At 33.6% G+C, this 17831-nt stretch overlaps 1 protein-coding gene across 4 annotated transcripts in view; it reads right to left on the bottom strand.

Moving 5' to 3' along the window:
• Positions 1–17831, bottom strand: part of GALNT13 (polypeptide N-acetylgalactosaminyltransferase 13) — a 457095-nt gene that overhangs the window by 154437 nt on the left and 284827 nt on the right. For all 4 annotated transcript variants that reach the window (XM_072960978.1, XM_072960979.1, XM_072960976.1 and 1 more), the window contains exons 5-7: positions 13027–13193; positions 12182–12389; positions 9527–9697 (exon numbers count right to left, since the gene is read on the bottom strand). In XM_072960978.1, coding sequence (XP_072817079.1) covers positions 9527–9697; positions 12182–12389; positions 13027–13193 — 546 coding nt within the window. The remainder of the gene's footprint in view (positions 1–9526; positions 9698–12181; positions 12390–13026; positions 13194–17831) is intronic.

Below are 17831 nucleotides of genomic sequence, written 5' to 3'. Positions count from 1 at the left end.
GAATAGTCTATTTAATAGAATGAGGAATAAAAATTGCTGCAATTATCCTATCATAATGCAACTGAGCACTTAAGAATGTTAAGTGATGCATTTTCAATGATCAATTCACAGTGCTTGTTCCCTTCTCTATTTACTAATAAAGAACTAATGCATTTAACTTAGACGCATATATTGAGTTTCAGTTGGTCATAATTCCTACAAATATTTGAGAAGTATATACTACGTGGTGACAATAAATTATATATTTACCATAAGAATGACTCAAATAAGTTTCACTTTTCCTTTAAAAGTAACAAAAACATTTTTAAAATTTGCAAGTTCTCAAAAAAAAAATCCTGTATTTTTCTGAAGACAGATGCTCCTAGGGAGATTTTTTTTTTTTTGTACTTGCAAATTGGTTAGCTCTCTCAAACAGTCCAGGGACTGTGCCTTAAGTAACATCCACAGCCACAGCCAGTGTTACATAACACGTTGTTCTAAGTGAACTGCTCTGTAATATCCCCCATGAACTATTTAGATATGCTGATGTGATTATTTTCTTTTTAAGGCTATGTCTATACAACGTTAGACCAACCAATAGACCAACCAATTCAATCAATTTTATGGGGGAAAAATAATCACCCCAATGGCTGTGATTATTACCTACCACACAGTAAGTAGGTGAAGATGAACTGAGTAAATAGACGTAAAGCACTCAGCACAGAGCCTGGCACATTATAAACAGTTAATAAAGCTGGGTAGTTCATCTTTGTTGTTGATGTTAATCATTCAAACAAAAGTCTTGAGTGTCCTTCAATTCATTTTAGCTCCCCACATACACGCTCTCACTTTGGATTTCAAAATCGTTTAAAACTACTTCAGATCCAAGATGCTGAATTCTGAAATCTGCCTCTCTGAATACAACTATCTGTTTTTGAACCCCTCCTGTTTCAATCCTATGGAAGTCACTTTTTATCCTTCATTCGTGATTATGGTCCCTTAGCTCCTCCAGATTCTCGCAGAATAACCTCCTCCAGAAACTGTCTGCTTCCCTCCTCCACTCCCTCTCCAAGGTCCTGCCATGTCAGTGAACACCTAGCTCAGCACCCTAGACTGTCTGTCCTTGCCTTTCTGACTCCATTCTCTTTTTATGCATATTACTGCCTGGGTCAACTTACCCTTCCTCATCAGCTTCTGTTCCCCAGACCCAGAGAATCACTGAAGCTGAGAGCATCTGGTCACGATACCTGTCCATGTTATTGACTCTCTGCTTAGTCCACAAACAGCTAACAATCCCTTTATCTCTGTTTATTTGTTCACCTGTCTCATTTTTAACTGAATCTTTTCCAAAAGTTTTGGACTGTTCTCAAGAAACTGATGGTTAAGGCAACGCATAAAATCTAAACTCCCTCAATCATGAAATCTAAACCCTACATTAGTATGTATATGTATCTTCTCAGGGCCTCTTCCTTCCTCTCGTCTCAGAGAAAAGAATATCCTCCTTTCTTCTCATTGTGGTATAGCATTCATTCTTTTGCCTTCGGCCTGCTCTTTTCTGACTATTAAGTATATGTTGTTTTATCGCACCTTGCTTTACTAAGCTTCACAGATATTGTGTTTTTTACAAACTGAAAGTTTGTGGTAACCCTGCGTTGACCAAGGCTATCGGCTTCATTTTTCCAGCAGCATTTGCTCACTCCGTGTCCCTGTGTCCCATTTTGGTAATTCCCACAATATTTCAAATTTTAAAATGATTATTACATTTGTTCTGCTGATTTGTGATCAGTGATCTTTGATGTTACTATTGTAACTTGGGGTGCCACGAACCACTCCCACATAGAACTGCAAACCTAATCAACAAACGTGTGGCCTGACTGCTCCACCAACCTGCTGTCCCTGTCTCTCTTCTTCTCCTTGGGCCTCTCCATTCCCTGAGACCAAGTCATAAGCCTACAATGGTCTCTACCTATTCAAGTGAAAGAAAGAGTCACACATGTCTCACTTTAAATCAAAAGCCTATTTTAAGGAATGCATTCCAGCTTTTTACCTCGGCATCAGTGGTCTGGAGCTACCCAATGAGCTCCTCCATTCCTTTGAACTATTTCTTTGTGTTTAAAGTGTTTAACTGTTACTAGTAAATGCTTCACACTTTCCCACCTTGGTATACTTGCTCACATCCATTTACCACTTGAGTTTTCCTTGGTAAACTTCCTTTACATGTTCAAATCCACTCTATTCTGAGGCCAATGCAATGGTCATATATTCCATACAGCCTGGCTTAAGTACAAATCTCCTCCCTCCAATCTGGTTGTAATCTTTCCCTTCTACCTTGTTGTACAGCACTCTGTTTCTCTTGAGGCAATTGTCACTTCTAATTGAATATTATATTTATTACTATATACATTTTATTACTTCTGTAAGAATAGTCCATATGTTAGGAATAGTCCATATCTATTAATAGTATTAGACTATTAATAGATGCTTGATAAGCATATAAGCATATATATCCCCATGGCCAAACTCAAAATTACCTGCAATTTTATTTATGAAACTACAAAAAAAATTTCTTTGCTCACATCTGTTAATCTGATAACAAAGATGCCTTCACTAATTCCAGGATTTTTAAAGACTTTATCATCTAGTAAAGGTTTTGTGGATTGAGTTTGGTAGTGTTTTAGAATTAAAGATAGAAACTTTATAACAACAAAGAATAGTAAAGGACTCAAAAAAGTAAGCGTTTACATGGGAAAATAAGTTCTCCACCAGAACTTGATAAATCAAAAGACACTGAAAGAATACACTTGATTATTCAGTAATGCTAAACTGCCTGCATTTTCACCAATAAGACAATACACCCAGGATAACCGCCATGTGTGTGAAAAGCACGTAGGCAGTAAAGAGACTCTAAGAGGCAGCCAAATTTGAATTTTAGAAGGATTCACTAGATTGACTGGGTTCAAAACTCAACCCCACAGTGTGACCTTAGCAGGTCACCTAAACTCTGCGCCTCAAATTTAATCATCTATAAAATGGGGATATATATGTTAACATATGTAGTACTCTTAGAATAGTACCAGCATAAAGCAAGTACTGCACATTTTAAATATTAATTGTAATGAAAAAGAGAAAAACGTCTGTATATCAAGATTATAATCAGCTTTATTCTCGTCTTCAGAGTCTAATTATTTTTAATAGAATTGTAATATTTTAGAGCTTTAAAATCCCTACAGCTACGGTCACCCAAATTTAGTTGTAATGTATTTAAATGACTCGTTCGAGGACACCCTATCTACGTATCTATTCATCTATCTACTCATCTACCAATCAGTCATCCCTCAATTTATCCATATAATTCACACAGCAAAGGGTTTGAGGTAGCTAATTCGAAATACACTCTTCCTGATTTCAATCTCCAAATGTATGCACCACATTTTCCTGAAAATGTTATACTGTTCTTCAAAGCAATTTCTTTCAAAGTTACTGAAACATCATTTCTTCTCAGTAATCCTTGGATATATCAGGGTTCTATTTAATCTTACTTGGCAAATAATCAAAGTCTCTGGAGAGAAAAAAGCTAAAGATTTGAGAGACTATAGCTCCGCTTTTGGCTGTTCTTTGCAGTGGTCAAATAACACAATGTCTAGACTATTAGTGTTTACCTCTGCGTTAAGAACATGTCCTATAAATTATAAACCATAATAAAGAGAAGTGATGAACATAAATATTTTATTATTTATGCAAATGTGGGGCAAATAACTGAAGTATTTACATAATTTTGACTTTTAAAAATCATAAAATACAGTGGCTTCATTTGGTTAGCCATTGTGAAGGTTTAGAAACTGAGGGAAAATTAGACATTGTGAGTTTCTCTCCGTTCCCTATCTGGCCCCTATACCCAACAGAGAAAACATAAGAGAGAAAAAAGAAGCAAAGGTATAACTATTATTTTTTAGAGTGATTAATAATCACAGGATGAATGTAATTAAAGATTTTTACAGAGAAAGAATGAGAAGTTTAGTGTAATATTGCACACCATGACACTCATTTGAATATACATCTGGGTAAGAAGATGCAGATTTTGGTGGAGAAGAAACTGTTACTTTAAGAGTTTATGCTGACTTAGGCTCTGAGCAAGGAGGCTTACTCAAATCCTGTAGAGTCTACAGAACACACTTGCAAAGCTATTTTTAAAGGATAAGAAAAAAAATTAAAATTCTGCTTAGTGTGGTCAAATGGCTTGTTTTTCTGCCAAAGAATCCATTTATCAACAAGTATTAGAATCAAATAACTTAACCTGTGCTTAGAGACTTAAATTCTCAAAAAAGGAATAGTTATTTTTTTTTCCATTTTCCTTAATCCTTTTTCATAATCCTCACCACCTGATAAAATCCTAAGCTTCCAAAGAGGATGTACAGTAAATGGTGCAAATTTGAATTTTTCCTTTTATTTTCATTTAATGCTTAAGAAGGGTCAAAATAAATAATGGGGCCTGATGTTTTAAAATATTTTTGTTAATGTGATACAATTATTCAGTATATAAATGTGATATTCAATTCACCACCCTGAAAACTTTCTGTAACACCCCTGTTTTCTTCTCAACAGATTGCAAGGAGTCTTGTAAATTGTCCCCTAAACCATTAGGAAGTAATGTACCATAAATATGCCATTTTCTCCAAAGAACATAGATACACAGATTCCACCTGAAGTGGAATTTTTTTTTCTCTCAAAGTCAACATATGTTAGATTTTTAACAAAAGTAGGAGAGAATGTTGAACTGCTGAACATCCAAAGTTCAACTCTCTCTTTCAAAGTCTGTTCTATGTACAACCTGACCTTCCCCTGTGCTGTTGCTTTAGTGAGCTTCTATTGTGAATATCTATCTCACAGGATTTATCTGTCTCTGCTTCTTCCCTTCAATTTCAAAGTGTAGCTCCATTGGACTGAGGAAAATAAAGAAAATCTGACAGATAAAATTAAGAAATATATTATTAGTTGCTATTAAATACTAAGAAATGTCTTATATTTGTGTAAGATTTTACAAAATAAAATAAGTGTTTTCACTTAGTGTACTTACTAGAGGAACCTTAAGTTGGAGTCAGTGATGATTTGGGGAGGAGAAAATCAAACTGGCTGAAGGTATCAAGAATATTGAAACAAATTTCATATTGCTTAATTGCATAATTCTAAAAAGACCACATTATATGCAAAAACTAGATCACAGACGTAACTGGCAAAAAAGTGTAAAATTCTTAATTTACTTTAGACTATAAAATATAGAGAAAGAACTAAGTAAATAATTGACATATTAACAGCCATTAAAGTTTTTTCACAAGCAAATAGAAAAATATTAATGATACATCAATTTTTAAACTGTGGAGAAATATATCTGGAAAGAAATGCTCTGAAAGGAAATAGTACAAAATACTAAAAGAAGTGGCTTATTGGTGTTTTGCTTCTTTACATTTATAGATACTTGTCACATTTACTTTTCAATGTATATACATGTTACTTAGATTATCAGAAATAAATTTAAAATAATTTTTTTCTCATTTAATATTGTATAGCACTTTACAAGGTAAACAAGGCAGTGAGAATAATTTTCCATTTTATAGTTGAGAAGAATGGGTAAATTACCAATAGAAGGAACTTGAACTAAAACCCAGATCATTAAAAGTCAGCTTCAACACTTCTACAATATCATACTAGAAGGATACAAAAGATAATATATTTGAACATCCTAAGAGTTTTTCACAATAATTGTAATCTGAGTTGTTATTAATAATGTTTTTTAATCTATTTGATCTTCTTTATAAATTCCTAATTCCAATGGAGACAAAAATAAAGGTCTGAGATCAGACAAATGTTAATAAAATGGATAAAGGGAAGTCAAATGTGTCAGAAATAAAAACTTGTAATTACATATATGTTTAACTTATTATGATAGCAAGGACTAGAAGAAAATCTAAAATTTTTATTTTGCTTTAGAAAAATACTGAACATGGTACTCAAAGTAAGAATGAAGGAAGTCATACTAAGAATATTAATAATGACAAAATATCAAGAGTCCATAAGGTGGGACCAAAGGGTAAAGGCAGATAAGTAGACTTGATAAATAACTGGTTGGCCTTTAATTAAGTAATGTATTTTAATCAGTGGGAAGTTAAAGTAGAAACAAGTATCTCTATAACTATTTATTTAGGGTTACTTACAGGGCATAATTAAGAGACTAACACAATCAGTAAGATTAAAGATACCGGTTCTTTTCCAGAAGCACCCACCACTCTATCATTTGATATAGTTTAACTCCTCTGCATCCACTCTCTGGCCGCTTATGCTGGACTTTTCCCCTTACCCTGCATACTTAATGGCCAGTGCCTGTCAGTGAGGAACTTTAGAGTAGAGAGAGCCTTCTTCATCTCTGTATGTGTAGAACCTAGCACAATGCTCAACAGTGTGTACGCACGTGCATGTGCATATGGAAGCCAACTCATTTCAGTAGCCTGAACCCATCAAGTCAAAGTTACAGGTATAAGAAAAAAAATGCATACTACACTCCCACTTAAGGAAATGATTTGTGAGGTTATCAACACTACCAGGTAACTTATGCTCCTAGTCATCCATTCCATTAGGTAGGTAACAAGGCTAGTGTGTTTGATGACTTCCCAACTCAGCCATTTTCCAGGCAGTAGCCTCTAAGTCAAGGGTCACTAATTTAAAATATTATAGCCACACAAATAAAGCTAATATGTGAAGTGGATTAGTTGCAATAAACATGTTTCTCTCACGTTTGATTGGGACACAAGTACAGAGAAATACTTCTCCAAGGGCAAGAATGAAAAATGGCAACTGAGCCTCAGCCTTAGAGTCAGGGACACATACCCACAAGGAATCGGGGGATTGGGCTAAACTTTCAAGCCATTTCTATGTGGGCAGCTTCTATTCAGCTCCTGATGGTGCCAAGCAGAAAGACCAGACCATTGTAGCAAGATCTTCTGACTTCTCAAGAATAGCTGGAAATCTAGATTTCTTAAATTTAAAACACCTCATTTTTAAAATGTTGGTAATTTTTTAAAATGCAAAACATTGTACAGGCCAAAGAAAACATATCTGCAGAGCGTATTTGACACACAACCTTCTAGTTTATGACCTCTGGTTTAACAATTTGATGACTGTATTGTTGCATATATAATTGAGATTTTCCTGAGGAGTCATTTAATTTGACCACCAAAATGTCAAGGACAGTTTACTGATGAAAGAAAACTAAACAGAAAGAACAGAGCTGTATTATGTATGTTATTATTCCATACTCATAACTTCACAAATGGCAAATATTCACAAAATCCATTTAATTATCAAAAAGAAAATATCAAAGCCCAAAGGTTGACAATAGAATAATAAGTATAACCATTACAAACTTTACTTTAAATGTGGTGTAACTAAGATTAGGGCACAAGTTCAAGTTGCTTCTCTATGTGTGCAGATGCATGATTGTATTTCTAAATGATGACTAACTAGCCAATTACAGTCACTAGAAAGTTGTCATAACTGACATTTTAAATGAGGCATTCTGCTAAGAAAACTAAAATTCCAACCTCATTTTAATCACTTTAGTTATTCAGAATTCTGTTAATCATGTAGGGAAAAAAATTGTCTTTAACACCTAGAATGATTTATCTGTTTGTATGAATGTGAGAAAAATGATCACATCTTCAAGTAATAGATTACAAGTGCAAAGAAAGTTCACATTACAGCTATGCTGATGAAAATTACCTGCAGGCTGTTACAACACAGCCAGTGAATTAATTAACCTTTTGCCATAAAAATCTAGAAACTTCAGCAAAGACTGAACTTTCTCTGTTTCTCTTGTTTCAACTCCCACAGCACTGAAATACTGCTCCCTCACAGTGAAATACTGTGCAGTTACTGAGGCAAACAAATAAAATCTGCCTAGACTTCATCACCTCTCCATGTTATTGCAATAAAGCTGCACACATTTTGGTTAAAATATATACAGCAATTTGGATGTTTCCACTTTTGTTTTAATGAAAAATGAGAAATAATGGCCGATTTATATGTAGACCTTTACTTTTACAAATAAGATTGGTAATTTCTTACTATGAATGCTGGCTACCTCTTAATTATTTAACTTTCGACTCTATGAGAAAATAAAGTTAAATAAAGCATGTCTTTTGTCAACGTGTTAAAAAATAAGTACACCCATACATTCTTTTAAGCTTCATTTTCAGGTAAACACATTATCTATATTTGACTGTACTGGTCAAGTATTTTGATAATTTTCACTTGGGAGCTGAAGCTGGAAAATTGTTTAACACTAAATGAAACCACTGTCTGTGAAATAGGATTTCTATTAAATAAACAATGGTAATACGAGCCATTGTATTTCCTCAAGCTGTTAAAGCCAAGGATCAATAGGACTTGGTGAATGTGAAGATAACAGCAAGATTTAAGAACTACTAAATTACGCTTTAAATACTGACATCATAATTTCACATCATTATGCAACTGTTTGGAACTATACTTTATTTTTCTCTTTGACATAGTTAATATCACCTTAAGAGCTCAATATTTAATTGTTCAATAATAAGCAACTAGAGATGTTCTCTTCCATTAGCCAGTTTTTAGAATTAGTTTTAATTAATTCATCATATAATTTGTCTAAACTATGGATGAGTCATTCTCTCAGTAGGTTAGGAGACACTCTTGTTAAGATAATGGGTTATAAACATTGTTTTAGAATGTTAAGGTGCTTCTCTATTGTTTCAACCAAATGATGATTTGCCAAATTCATCTTTAAAGAGTGAAATAAGTGAACTCCCTCCCCAATTATTGTTCAGGAAATCAATTTTTGGTTGCAAGTAAGAGATACACAATAATGTGTTAAAATAAGAAGGTGATAATTTTATGTTAATAAAGTAGACACTGCTTACTAGACAACTACAGATGTATTTGATAGTTCTTGTTTTGTATTAAGGGCAAACACATATTTTATGCATAAATATTTCAAATTAAGTAGCTATTTTAAATAATTTGGAACAAACAATAAACCCTTCATAATTGTTAATTTACTGAAATTTTCCAAATGATCTTTCTTTTGTATCTGTAAGGACGATAGCTCTTAAAGGTTGGTAAATTGTAAATATTTACCAAAACATTTTTGTTATTTCAGTTTTGAAGATCTCTCTATTATAAACTATATACACTAAGGCAGGTATATAACTACCTAAAGTACCATAAAGGTTAGTACATATCTGTCACATAGAAAATTCACAGTAAATATATTTTGAGTATAAGAACACACAGTTTCAAAAAATTGGCACTTCTGCCAATACTTATTCTGTGCTAATTTAACCTAGATTTAATATTGCCATTGATTCTTAGACAATCATGTAAAGTGTGATAACATACATAAATATGAATAAAAAGTGTATGCCTTTAAAATCCTACAAAATGAGTACACAAATTTATAACACACCTTAATTATTATAGGAATACACAGGTTATGCTTTGGAAGATAGGATCTACATACCTGACAGGTAATGTTCTGTCTCCTTTTCTCCTATCCATTTCTCTTTGGGGAACAGGATACCAACGGAAATTCAATTTCCAGTTAAAACCCCCGTAAGTCATGTCTGACCCAGCCATATATTCAAAGGTATCGTCACTAATCACATCAATGATGGGGCATACAACTGTTTTCCTGCAGAAAAATTAAAATCAGTTTACAGATAAATAATAATTTAAATGTTACATTCGCTTCTTTAAACTTAATATAGCTCATATGTTGAAATTTAATTATTTTGTGACTTTAATTTGCCTTTATTTTCACTCTATCCTTTTTCTCTGTGGAATTATTGCCTTTTACTACATCTTACTTCAGTCAGCTTTACTCTATCATGTATAATCTAATCAAACACACTAATTGATCTTCAAGCTGATTTCCAAATGCAGTCTAAGTACAAACTCAGCAGGATGAACATGGTCCATTTTTCATAAAACCTCCATCCACAGCATGATTGGTAGAGCTGCTTTAATATTATGCATCATTTTAGCGATAGCCCAGTGAAAAGCAATAGCATGCAGGGAGTGAAGCAGGAATGATAGCAAATTAGATCTGGTATCTCAAAGACGATAGGTTAGTTTAAAGAGACAGTTCTGAGAAAATCTTCATGGAAAAACAAACAGACAAAAAGCAACAAACAGAAGCAACAATAAAAATCATGATCATCAGAATAACTAAATGCTTCCTATGAAAGATAGTAGGGTTGTGACAATTTCTGAGTGAATGGTCCTAGACTTAATAGTTTATAGCAACAATCTGTATATTTTACGATAGGGAGAGGTAAGTAACTTCATGTTCCAGTGTTTTATGATCCATTTTTTATAAAAGTAAGAGGGAAGGCCAGGACATTTGGAATTCTTTGATGGTGGTTTTTTAGGGTAAGGAACATTTCACCATGGCAGATAATTAGGTACTCCTTTAATCCATGTTGAGCTTTTTCCAGTCTTCCTCTAACTCAGAATTATATGTTCTGTTATGAGATCAACCTTGTCATTTCCACAGTAAATGTTCAACCAACTGTGCATTGGTTGTAGCTAATTCCGAACAGCAAAGCTTGTTTTTCGTATCTGGTAGAAGGTAAATACACAAATATGCCTTTGAATCAACCACAGATGTGGAAAGCAAGGAAACGTTGTCCATCATTTATTCTGGTTTTGTAACAACAGTATCCCCAACACTCATTTTTAATCAGGGTTTTATTGCACACAATTAGCCAACGCCTAGGGTCCTCTGAAATCAATACGATTCATCCAGCCTTGAAAAAACTTCTTGGTAACTCTGGTCCTTATAAAATCAATATCTTTCTCTCTTCATTAAATTTAATGATTTAATTTATATGGAGGTGAAATTAGATCTAATAACCTTGAACAGGACTTTATTATCTAGTTATGGCAACTTTAGAACATATAAGCAGGATAAGACATTCAAATTCATTACATGCAAATACAATATAAATATATTATTGGATTAAAAAATAAGTGATCTATGCATAACCATTTGAAACAACATTATATTAAAACTCACTAGGTTTGGATATGAAACACATTTTAAAAGGCAGCATAATGTATGAAAAGTTGCCAGGAAATGCATTTAAGATGTTCCAAGTTCATTTTACTTTGCCAATCTTACCCTCCTGTGCATACTGTACAATACGCAGAATGGAAAAACGTTATTAACTATAGATTACTCAGTTGACTAAAAGGTTTCCACTGCTTTCTTCAACTGCTATGGTTCATTTTACTGACAACCTCCATCCATCTTCCTGGCAAGTACCAAATCCTGCCATTTATGGGATACAGCCGCAGTAGCTCACACTAAGCAGCCCCTGCCTTGGATGCTTAAATAAAAACTTTAATTCTAAAAAGACCTTTCTCCTGTATGTAACATGGCGATGCAAGCAAGGTGTTAAGCAATGCTTCATTATATCAGACAGCAATCGGCATAGTTGTCTTCATTAGGGGCTTAGGAATTATACTCATTTATCATCAATGTTCATGAGTATCTACAAAAAAAGACACTTCGTAGCATCATCATCAGAAATAATTGTGAGTATCTATGAGGGTTCTTAATTTCTATAAAGTATTATTCAACTTTTCAGATTTCATAATTTGTATGCACAAAGTTGACAATATTATTTAAATAATTAAACTTATTCTTACAACTGTGCTGTTTTATTTTTATGATTTCATTTCAGTGGGGTGAATGAGTGTGTGTGAGTTTATTTTTAAGACCCTCAAGGTGGCATTGAACTAGATTTTGAATAAGGACAGTGACTTGGTAGAGAGAAGACTGGCCTGGCAGTGGGAGGGACTAAACTGTTGTTCCCATCACTTCCAACAACTGGGAGGAGATACTTAACGTATTTGTTCCTCCCTATTATGCGATAAGAACATCTACATTACCTAGTTTGAATTGTTAAGACTATTTCTAATAAAATATTCATGTTCAGCATAAAAAAGTTAAGGTCTTTATTAAATAAAAGGGAGGGAGAGGACTTCTTTTTTAAAAGCTAGGAAATAAACCTTCTGAAAATAGCAACTTGGAGGAAAAGTTTTGATGGGCAGCTGGAACTCTCCTAACAGGTTCAGTCAAAACCCAGACAGACATAATACGTGCTCTTACCTGTCTTCCTTTATTCTTGCCAGCAAGGGCTCCAGCCATCCTAACGTGCATTCACAGTGTGCATCGAGAAAAGTTATGACCTGCCCTTTTGAAGCAGCGGCTCCTCGAAGGCGCGCACGTATTAACCCAGAGCGCTCTTCCATTCTAATAATTTTTACTGGTACTTCTAAATTTTTCACATAATTCTCTAATGTTAACTTGAGAAAATCTGTAATGTGCAAGAAGAATTTATAAAGTTTTGAAACCACCGTAAGACAGAGAAGAGATACTACTAACCAGATGGAAACACACTGAAATGGTGGGCAACTCCTATCGCTGTTTTTTGGTGTTATGTAAAATAGAGATATCGAGGAGGTGTCATCAGTAAATTAATGCACAGTGCATTATGACCCTGTCACTTGGCTGACAAGGATAAGGTTATATGAGGAATTTAATATACTAGGCGTTAATTTAGAAACTGGGCCACACTGGGAAATGCACTGCAGTCTCCGTAATTATACACTATTTTTGTTTAACCAGCACTAAAAATAATGACAAACATCTACAAACACATATAAATGCTCAATCATATGATCAATTGAGTTGGGAAAAAAAGGGAACACTTTTGAAAGCCATTTTGGCTGATTTTTTTAGGTTAGTAAGAACCAAATGGAATCATGAGATAAACTGAAAGAAATAGTTACTTGTTCCTGGAGTTGGCACCAACAAGGCACAATGATGAAAATTTGATAGGCGGTTGCAGGGTTAGTGTAGTTACAAGCAAAATGCAGATCATTGCCCAGTTACTTTTTTGAATATAATAAAGCTTTCTAATTTGAAAAAATATACAAGAAAAATGTTTATACCTCTTTCACTGGCATCATCTACCAAGATGACTTCAGAGAGTAGGTAGTGTGGGGAACGGTTTATAACACTGTAAACGGTTCTAAGGAGAGTGCTCCAAGCTTCATTATGAAATACAATGACTACACTTGTGTTTGGAAGTTCATCAGGGTAGACCTTTGTCTTGCATCTGGAAAAAAGGAAAGAGGGACATGCTAATAAATTCATTTTTTCATTCTGATCATTATAATAAAATTATCTATTGTAACAACTTTAGACTTGAAAGCCCTTTCCTACAGAAACACCTTATGATTATCTAAAATTATTTTCCTTTTTATAAACATTGGGAGTAATCACACAGCACTTTGAAAATTAAATATGCATACTTGCTAATATTAACAAATTTTATTTTTTTACTAATTTTATATTAACTCCAGAGAACAAAGGGGCATGATTTCCACAAGTCTAAGAAAGCTAAAACAACATTCTGAGACTATCAATAGAAGACCAGGCTCAACAGGTACAGATGAATTCATTTAGTAGATACAATCACCTTCTTTGTTTAGAAAAAAAGAATTATTTAACTCCAAAAGTCCTAAGAACATAAAAAGACATATGTTCACAGGGTTTTGAAGCTTGTAAAACTGACATGATTTTTCTATTCTGAAATCTAGTCATGTAGGCTTTCCATTCTGTTGGAGAATGCCATAAACCACGTCTACTTGGAAGGAAAGTTTCAGGGACCATGATGCATTTTACAGATTCTCAATGAGTACTATTTAATCCAAATCAGAGATTACAGAAGGTGCAGGCTACCAGCACTTCTCCAGCTCTAATGTGAGAGGAGTCACTTTGGGATTTGTTAAAGCGCAGATTCTCTTTCAGTCGGTCTGGGGTGCAGCCTGAGAATCTGCATCTTAAAAAACATTTCCAGGTAATTCAGATACTTCTGGTCATGGAGCATACTGGTTGGTTAGTAAGAGGTTACATCATAATTTTCATTACTTTCAGAATTTGATGTTTTGAGAAAAACATTGAATTTTGCTCATAAATTAAAAGAAGTCCAGATTTTACTTTTAAAGTCATCAATCTTAAAAAAGGACATTTGATAAATAATATGCTCTAGTTGGTCATACCAAGTTTAACATGCAGATGGCTCTCTATCAACTTGTCAACATTCAAACATGTCCATCATGTAATGTTAAATCACTGTGATTACAGAATATTAAAAAAAAAATAAGTCCCTGGATATCCAGAGCAGAAATAGAAGGTTATTTACCTTAGATTATTTTTCCCTGTAAAATACTCTGAGAAGCTAGAAAATGAAAATCATTCCATCAAGTAAAACGAATCAGATACTGCCTGCCATTCATAAGCAATGTAATCCACGACACAAAATTAGCATCGTTAAAATTAGTCTCCTTCACAGGTGAGTGAAAAAAAACCCAATAAAATGTAGGAGACAAAGACATATAATAAAGCAAATACTGAAGGCATGCCTGTTGAGATTTTAATCATCTTTTAAAACCATCTAAAATATCTACTCACTGAAGTGTTCCGCAATATAGCCAGATAAGAATGTACCATATACCTAACTATAACATTTCTTCAGCGTGTATTTATTTGAATAACATTCATTAAGCATCAACACCATATAAGATATTACGTATGTAAGAAAAGCCAAAATGTAGGAGGAAAGAAAAGTAGTTTGATTCACAGTCAACTCTTCCCATTCTGGTGGCAAGGTTCAAATAGTTCCTACTTGCCTCATCATCGTTTGACTTGTACCTCCAGGCAGTTATCACTACATGAAATTTCAGAGCTGTCTCGGTAACCTAGGAAGGATCCCACCATAATTTTCCTCAAACCTCCCTTCTTCTGCCTCATCCAAACACCCCCTCATGTGCAGCAAGCTGAGCAAAATGCATGGTCATCATCAATAAAGAAGTCAAGCTGGAAAAGCAGTCCAACAGTCCACAACTACTGGTTCAATCCAAGGATGAGAGTCCATAAAGGCTACTCAGTACCATTTGGAAAAAAATAATTTCTTTTAAGTTACATATAACAAAGAAAAAATGGACCAGATATTAATTTAGATAAATCATTTAAAATGTCAAAAGCAGATACTTAGATCCAGCTTCTTAAATGATTTGCATCATACTTTATTTTTGTGGTTAAAAAAAGTTCACTCACAAATGTTAATTTTATATTCATTATTTGTGACAAAGTTATGATGAACTAATTTGCTGTTAATGCAGTTATTATGCTGACTTAGAGAAAATTTCCACTATGTCATTATTTAATGTAGCATAAAAATAAAATATGGCTAAGATTTTATTAATTCTTCCTCTTCCACCTATGTAAACAGTTATTTAGCAAAGAAAACTATGTATAATAATAAAATAATTATAGGCTAGTTCTTGTTAACACAGATTAATTATTTTCTATGTCAGTTTATCCAGTTATCTCAAGTACACAGATATGTATGAACAAGAGTTATTATATTCCTGGCTTCTCATGGATTTGTGACACACTGAACTGGAATTATCGCTTGTATTTCATCCAACCTGTTGTTTCACCTACAGTAAGATACATCATGATTTTATTTACCACTAGGAAAGAAAAAAATGTTGTCAAATAAACTGTAGCATAATGCTTTCTTATCACTAAGATCTATTCAAGACATACACAGAACCTATAGAAAAAGCTTTGCAACTCATTTGGACAAAGATTTCTATCAACATTGTCAGGCTTGCTTATGAATCAGTCATGCTGATTTCTTGTTGCTTTCAAATTTCTTTCATCTATTCTAATGCGACTTCTCCAGCTTTAGGTTGTATTGTTTAATGTATGAGAGGCAGACATCTGGCACATACCTCAGTAACAGAATACAAAACAACTTCATTTTCTTGTGAGCATCTTCCTATTAGAAAGCTGTGCCTTTCAAACTTTAAGGGGCAAAGGAATTATGTGGAGAGCTTGATAAAATGCAGATTCTGATTCTGTAGATCTGGGAATGGGCCCAAGGCTCTGCCTTTCTAAGAAGATCCCTTGTGATGTCAATATTGCTGGTCCTGGGTTGACATGATAAGCAACAAGGCTATCTAATCAGTCAGGTGTTGATTAACAAGAAAATACAGAATTGTTGTCATTGCTCCTACAGTAAATATTGGCTTCCTCATATGAAATTTAATTTTTGCCACTGCTTCCTTGCCTTTCTTTTCAGATAATAATTCTTTGTTCTCATACTGAATCATACTAGAGTCTTTCTGAAAAAGTGTTGAATGACAAGCAAACTCTACACATACCGTATAAATACTGCACATACTTAGTTGAAGCATGACTATGTGAACAGCCGTGACTATGTTCCTACAAGCTTAAGAAACATTGCCTACATCACAGCTGCTAGCTGGCAGACAAGGTTTGTGACTAACCGTTCATGTGAACTCATCCTGATTTCAGACACGTTCAGTGTAAAAAGGGTACATTTAAAATAGGTGAATGAAATAATTTTTTTCTTTGGCCACAGAAAAGTACTAAAAAGGGTTCGTTTTGGTTTTTTTTAATGCCTTTAATATCTAAGTTGGCAGAATTTTTAACTCACTGATTTTTCCAGAAATTATAAAAACAAAACAAAACAAGAAACCTGTATGATAGAGGTGTGGGTAAGTACTTAAAACAGATACATAGATTGGACTTCTCTAGTAATCTCTTCTCCCTGACACCTTGCAGACTTCTTCTTTGTAGTATTAGGGGAAGAACTTCACCACTGTCCACCTCAGCTTTTGTATCTTTTACATAATAAGATCAAAGTATGTAACGTGAATCATGTGGTAGACACTGTATGGTCTACACTGCAGAGTAAAGCTCAGAATGGCCAAAGGGTGGAATTGGAAAGGACCTTCAAAGTTGACTAGTTCACATATTTACATCACAGAATACAAGTCTCAAGTCACAAAATTAGTTCAATATTCTGCATAATATAGTAATAAAAAATAGTAATAATAAAGTAATTTGTTATTTCATAATATTAGTAATGAAAATGACTTCTGCTCCATATTATACACTATATAGAATATCTTAAATGATATTGTTGAAAAATAGAAAAACATTCAAAGTATTTAAAAACATGCCTTTTTAAATAGTTGATATCTTATAACTATATATCTTTAAATCAAAATGAGAAATAGATTCCCCTAGGATCATTGCATTAACACTAAGCATAGAAAGTCAGCTTTCATTGAAATTATGTACATATAGACTGAAGACATTTTTAGTGCTCTGCCTTTTGAAGACATTGTTTTTCTTTTATGTAAATATCTAAATAGAATTGGAAAAGTTGACATTATTATTGTAGGAATACAATATATATGTATTAACTTTAAGAGTAAAAGTAGCAGACTGCAACAGTAATTTTCATCAATTTGAAAGGAATATTTAATGCCCACTACTCAAATTAAGCTCCCGAAATCTAGTATTCCAGTAAAATCATGCACTTTATTATAGCAGCATTTCATATTTGCACTGTATTTTGATACTTCAAATCTACACTACCTGAAAGGAAGTAAAAGTGTATTTCTTTTAAATTCTTTAATAATATATCTGTGGCTCTTAATCTTGGCTGCACATTGGAAAGCCTGAAAAAAAAACTGACGTGTGGGTTTCAGCCACAAAGATTCTGATTTAGGTGTGGCCATGGGTAATGGGATTTAAAAAAAACCAAAACTCTTCTGTGAATTTGAATGTGCAGCCAAAGTTGAGAACTGTTACCTAAAGTTATTTAACAGAAACATTGATTTTTTAAAAATACATACATATATACATATAT

The sequence above is a fragment of the Vicugna pacos genome, chromosome 5, assembly GCF_048564905.1.
Source record: "Vicugna pacos chromosome 5, VicPac4, whole genome shotgun sequence".
Lineage (NCBI taxonomy): Eukaryota > Metazoa > Chordata > Mammalia > Artiodactyla > Camelidae > Vicugna > Vicugna pacos.
The sequence above is the reverse complement of the archived record's forward strand: the minus strand, read 5'-3'. Positions and strand labels throughout refer to the sequence as shown.